This window comes from Belonocnema kinseyi, chromosome 8 (assembly GCF_010883055.1).
Source record: "Belonocnema kinseyi isolate 2016_QV_RU_SX_M_011 chromosome 8, B_treatae_v1, whole genome shotgun sequence".
NCBI classification, from domain to species: Eukaryota; Metazoa; Arthropoda; class Insecta; order Hymenoptera; family Cynipidae; genus Belonocnema; species Belonocnema kinseyi.
In genome coordinates, this window is record NC_046664.1 from 39,321,245 (window position 1) to 39,327,170 (window position 5,926).

Sequence of the window (5,926 nt, forward strand, 5' to 3'; positions counted from 1 at the left end):
GGACCGTATGACCAGAATAAAACACATTCTCTCATTAATGATATTAACGGTCGAAGAAAGCTCACAGTGTGGATAAACTCCAATCACTGAATTCTTAATAAATTTTTTTTAATTTTATGCGAAATCGAAAGCTTGTTTATCTTTGCAATTCTTAAGAAAGTATTTTTACGCATTAATTTGTTTATAATTAGTACGTTTTTTTATTCGCTCACTAATAAAATTGAGCGTTCCTAGACATAATCTACACTAATTTTTAACATTTTTGAGTAAGTATAATATGCTTAAACAAAATAGGAAACTTGAATATTCGAGATATAAGAAATAATACAAAAATTGATATTTCGATTATTTGTTTGAAAATGTTTTTATTTTGAACACTTTTTGCGTATATTTGTATACATTTTTTCCGATTGATAAATAGTAGTGAAATATAAAAATAAAGAATAAAATAATAGTCTTGGAATTACTCGAGGATGAAATATATTGTTTTTTAGAGGAAATAAGATAAATATTTTCCCGATTTTTCTGAAGATATTGAGAGTCTATTTTTTCAAAACAGACTTTCTTATATATTTTTTGTTAAATTTGCAATGTTTGGTAATGCGGGTTAAGTAATTTTAATGGTCAGGAGAAACTTTTTATTTAAAAATCGAATTTTCTTATTTTCGCGAACTAGGAAAGATACAAACGACAATAATATTATAAAAGTTATATTTATTATAATCTAAGGAACAAATTCTTTGTTTTTAAAAATGGTTCAGTGTGCATAAAACTGACTAAATGCAGACTAAACCATTTTTAAGCCAAGAAAAATGTTTTCCATGAAAATATACTTTCAGAATTTTTCTTGTGAAAGATGCAAGATAGTGGAAAAGATAAAGAAATATTTTTCATAGAACTTTTTCAGACACGCAAAATGTTGTGTTAACATTTTTCGTATGCGTCGTTGTTAGCGAGAAAAATTATAAAATGCGATTTGCTGAAAAAATTCTCATGAGAGCAAGTTGTCGTTTTTATAAGAGTATGCACAAAGTCAACAAAAAATCAGCAAAAAATATAATTGTGAGCTCTTTTGTGAAAATTTATTCTTAATTTTTTGCTGCAAATAGAAACAATACTTATCGCATATTTTTTTCTAGAAAATAAAATGTTACATTTCCGATACATTATGCGACTAAAAGTACAGAAACCGCTTGATTTGAAATACATTCGGTGAAATCATTACTTTCCAACCATTATTTTAATTTTGAATATTTTCAATGGACAGAAATTTTCATGGTTTAATTATATACATTTCATAAGAAATGACTCGTGCATTTGCAGAAATATGATACATATCTAAGTAAACAGATTATTCTCCAACATCTTAAATATCTGAGAGAATCTTATTGAGTTTTTAATAGAAACTTCTTTAAAGCAAAAATTTGTGAACAGGTCTTTCATAAAAGAAAATATAATTAGGTTTTATAATTAAAAACGAATTTGATCATTAAAGTTCTTGATTGTTGAAAAGAGTTCATAGCTGGAGAAAGATGGAGATAAAAAAACATAAAAAGATATTTGAGAAATCGCAAAGAGAGATTTGTCTGTTTGCTTACTATTTATTGCGACTTACTTCTATGAATTTTGCTGTACTATTTTCCAGATTAAATTATATATTAAAGGATCTTATTATAGAACGTCCCAGTGTATTTACTTTTTTGAAAACTTCCGGTGAATTTATAAAGAAGGTAATAAATACTAATAGAATAAAAAAAAAAACGCTAACTACTACAGTTAATTCAAAAGTTATAGGAGTATAAAAAATAGATTTTTTGTGAAAACAGAGCAGAAAATCCAAATATGCATGAAATTGTAGGAATTTTCTGTTGCGAATTCAAGTTTAAGAATCTGCTTGATTCCTTGCTTCATTATTGGATAAGAAGAAAAAATAAATCTCCGGCAACAATTTCCATGCATGAGAAAAAGAAGGAAAAACATAAATAAGAATGCAAAGAAATCACTAGATGATTGAAAAAATTGATTTGGTATGTTACTATGAAATAAAATATATTTTTCCACTTTATGAGCTTCTTTAAACAAGCAGACTCTTTAGGCATCGATAGTTTTACACGCTTTAAACTTTCTCTAGAGCACATCTGCTTTAAATATGCTCTCGATGTCGAGCTTTTCATGATCTATAAAGAGACGAATTTAAGGTTCTTTTCACCTCGATTTAAAAAGGAAAAACTTGGAAAAGAAAAGATTGCATCTCTTCTTTTTTTTAACCTTGTTTAAAAAACGCTCAGCAACCAGAAAGAAGAAAGTAAGGGGGGGGGGGGGTACACAGTGCCAACATAGGTATCGATATGCACTTTCCTTATAGAGAGTGCGATTTTTCTTCAGATGTTGTCGTGAAAACCATGAGACTTATATAGCTTCCAATAAAGTAAATGTTCGGGAGAAATCGAGAAAAGGTTAAGGAAAGAAGTGTCAATATCCTCGCTCATTGCATCCTTTGATCTCTCAAGTATTTCAAAATTCGAGAAATGAGCGTTCAATTGTGCAACGATGATCCAACATTTGCATCGAGATCTCTTTTATTTTTTTCACTTTAGGTATTTTTTTTCACTGGTTGAAACTCCCGATATTCGACTTCAAAAAGTACACACTGAAAAAAGTCATACTTTTAGCAAGTGAAATTTACTTGCCTCAAGTAAATTAAAGCCCTTATTATATCCAAACAAATATTTATTTGAAGTAAAGACATATATTTTTAAAAATTTTAATGATTAAATGATTTATTTCAGAAAGGATATTTTAATAGGAATAAGTTAGAATTCTTTGATTCAAAAATACGTAGGGGAATATTTCTTTAAATCAAAGAAATATAGATTGAAGACAAACTATTTCCCTTAGTCAAATTTTTAAATATATGCACAAAAAGATATCCCCTTGAGCTTGTACCCCAATTGTAGCACGTATATTCCTAGATGAGCAACTGTATTCTTTTAGATTAATTTAAAATCACAATTACGTATTTATTTACGTATTAGAGACATGAGAAATTTCTTAATTTCCTATAAATGTCACTCATATATTTAATTCAAACAATTCAAATGAACTAATCAAAAGAAATTTTTCTCTTATCTTAATAAACAAATAATCATGTGAACACAAGATTATATTATTCTAATGAGATGATTTATTTGTATTAGAGCATTACCTCTTTCTATCAAATAAATATCTTTTAACTTGTTTAACATTATTTTTAAATAAATAATTATTTCTTTGATTAAAATAAACCTAAAGGCTTGATTTAGGTATAGACGATATAATGCATTCAAATGCGTCTTTATCAATCAAACGAGTTAAACATATTGCATCAAATAAAGATTTCTTTGAGGACTGACAATCAGAATTGAATTCACCTTGATTTCTCATAGGTTTGATCATAATCTTATTGGACAATTCTTTTACTCCTCTTTATCTAAATGTAAGGGCATTTCTTTGGATGTTAAAGATTTTTTCATTTACTTGAATTATTATGAATTTATTTTGATTTTGTATCAACTTCATCTAATTGTTTTGAATTCTTCTGAATTTACTCAAATCATACTGAAATCATTTAAATATTTTGCGATTAAAATTTTGTTTTCGTTCATATAAATTTATTTGGAATTCACGCTGTACTTAATCCAATCAATTAAAAAAAGTTTTTCAACAAATTTGTTTAACTTTATCGATTTTTTCTATTTATCTTCAATTTCTCTAAATTAAATCGAATTTGATTTAATTCCATTTTTTTTAACTTTGATAATTTAATTTATTTGATTTAAGTCCCTTTAATTCCTGCGAATCCTTCTAAATAACTTCAGCTTCACCCAAATAAGTGAAATGTTAAAAATTTTCAACTAATTTAAATTAATTTGGAATTTACCTTTATTTTTAACTCACTGAATTCTTTTGAATTTACTTCTGTTCATTCGAACTATCTTTAATTTATTTAAATTATCTTGAATTCTTCTAAATTCACTTGAACTCCTCTAATTTACTAAAATTCTTCTTAAGTCACTTAATTTTACTTAATAAAATATGTTTCTAAAAGAACTTTTTTAGTTTTTTTTTCAGTCTCCCTTAAATTTGGCGAAATTTACCAGACTTTTATTTGATTCATTCGTCTTCTTCTATTTTTTGAACACATTCTGAAATTGTAAAAATTCACCCGAAATTCTTATAAATTTTGTTATATTATTTTAAATTAAAACGTAATAAAAATCACATTTAGTGACACTACTAATGCATATTTGTGAATTTTTATCAGTTTTAATCTCTTTTTGGACCAGAAAGTAGTCACTTTTAGTCACTTTATCAGATTAAATAGGTTTAATATGATTTTTGCCGTATAAAGAAATTTTTAAAAACTAGCCGCCACAATTTAAATAGCTAAAATGAAAAAATAGTTTAAAAAGCAATAAAATTTACTGATGATTAAGAAAAAATACTAACTATCTATATAATAGCTTTGAAAATAATTTTTATAGTAAAGATTTTTATAGTTGATGTTGCTGCAAAAATTTAACTAGTTACTTGTTACTAGTAGTGAGTAGTTAAAATAAACTAGTTACTTCCAATCATTGCAAGGGAAACGACACCCTTCGAGATTTTGTTACATGGACCGCGATTCTGTCGGAAATGTTTGCAAATTTTGTTAACAAATTATTTATCGCACTTGACCATTAAATTTATTTGAATTAAGCCATAATATTGATATAAACCATTTTTATTCACATTAAAAAATTTCTTGTTGCAACCTTTACTACTTCTTTTTTAAAAAGTTTTTTTTTTATAGAATATTTTCATTTTTATTCATTCGTTGTAGCATTTCGTCATTTATATATTGGTTACTATAATTTGTAAGAGAAAAAAATCAAAATAATTCTGCCAGCAGTACTGCTGGAGGCTCATCTAATCGAAAAAATTGATTTTAGGAGTTCAAGTTTGCTGAAATAATCACGCACTTACCAGAAGCAACATCGTTTATTTCCGGCGATAATTAGTCGCGATATTGTCACTGTGGTTGTCAGTATCGTTAAAGCCCACTACTGATCATCTCAAGTGCGAAGACTATCGTTATATACTCTTCCCTCATAACCTCCGACCAAACAAAATTATTCACCACGCCTAGTTAGTTCCTTATGCAGGACCCAAAGAGACGAGGAAACTAATCACTTGGATGAGACAAGGTGACACTATTTCCAGTAGCGTAGACAATATTTTTCTTAACGAACACAGTCAACAAATACTACACGGAAATAGAATTAATAACGAATCAAGAAAATATCATTAATCATATCATAATGTTTTATTATTTGTCTGATTTAACTACTTCAGATCAAATCTATGAAATTAGAAGATGCAGTAGACTAAAGAAGAAACTAGATTGAACTTCAAACATTAAATGAATGAGTTCGAAATTACTTCTCTTCGACTATATTTACGATGCGCATACAGAAGGAAGTTTATAGATTCTCAACTCAGTGGAAAGGCATTGGTTTTATGTGAAAAATGACTTTCGCGGATTCTATCAAATGTCGCGGTTTTAAGGCCCCCTGAACAAGAAAAAATCTGTATGAATGAATGAAAGAATGGATGAATTCTGAAAGTTTACTCGGACTCTGCTTTAGACCAAGGTTTAAGGGTCTCAAAGGAAAAAAAGCTGTCAGCTGGTAATAATAATAATAATAATAATAATAATAATAATAATAATAATAAGTTCGTTAGACACTCGGACTTCACTTCAGAGGTTCGGGGTTCGATCCCTGGGCCGGTAACTCTGGAATTTTTTCAATGTACCTTTACCGAGGTTTTGGTGGTTCGGAACCCACCTTAAGTTGTAGGTCCCCCCATCGTGTACTTGACTGCAACCCAATCCGTCGATGATGGG

General features: G+C 28.0%; 1 protein-coding gene across 2 annotated transcripts in view; it reads right to left on the bottom strand.

Moving 5' to 3' along the window:
- The window catches only part of LOC117178941 (tetra-peptide repeat homeobox protein 1-like), an 8,501-nt gene extending 3,389 nt beyond the window's left edge, over window positions 1-5,112 (bottom strand). For both annotated transcript variants that reach the window (XM_033370517.1, XM_033370516.1), the window contains exon 1: window positions 5,005-5,112. In XM_033370517.1, coding sequence (XP_033226408.1) covers window positions 5,005-5,016 — 12 coding nt within the window. In that variant the 5' untranslated portion in view covers window positions 5,017-5,112. The remainder of the gene's footprint in view (window positions 1-5,004) is intronic.
- Window positions 5,113-5,926: the final 814 nt, after the last annotated feature.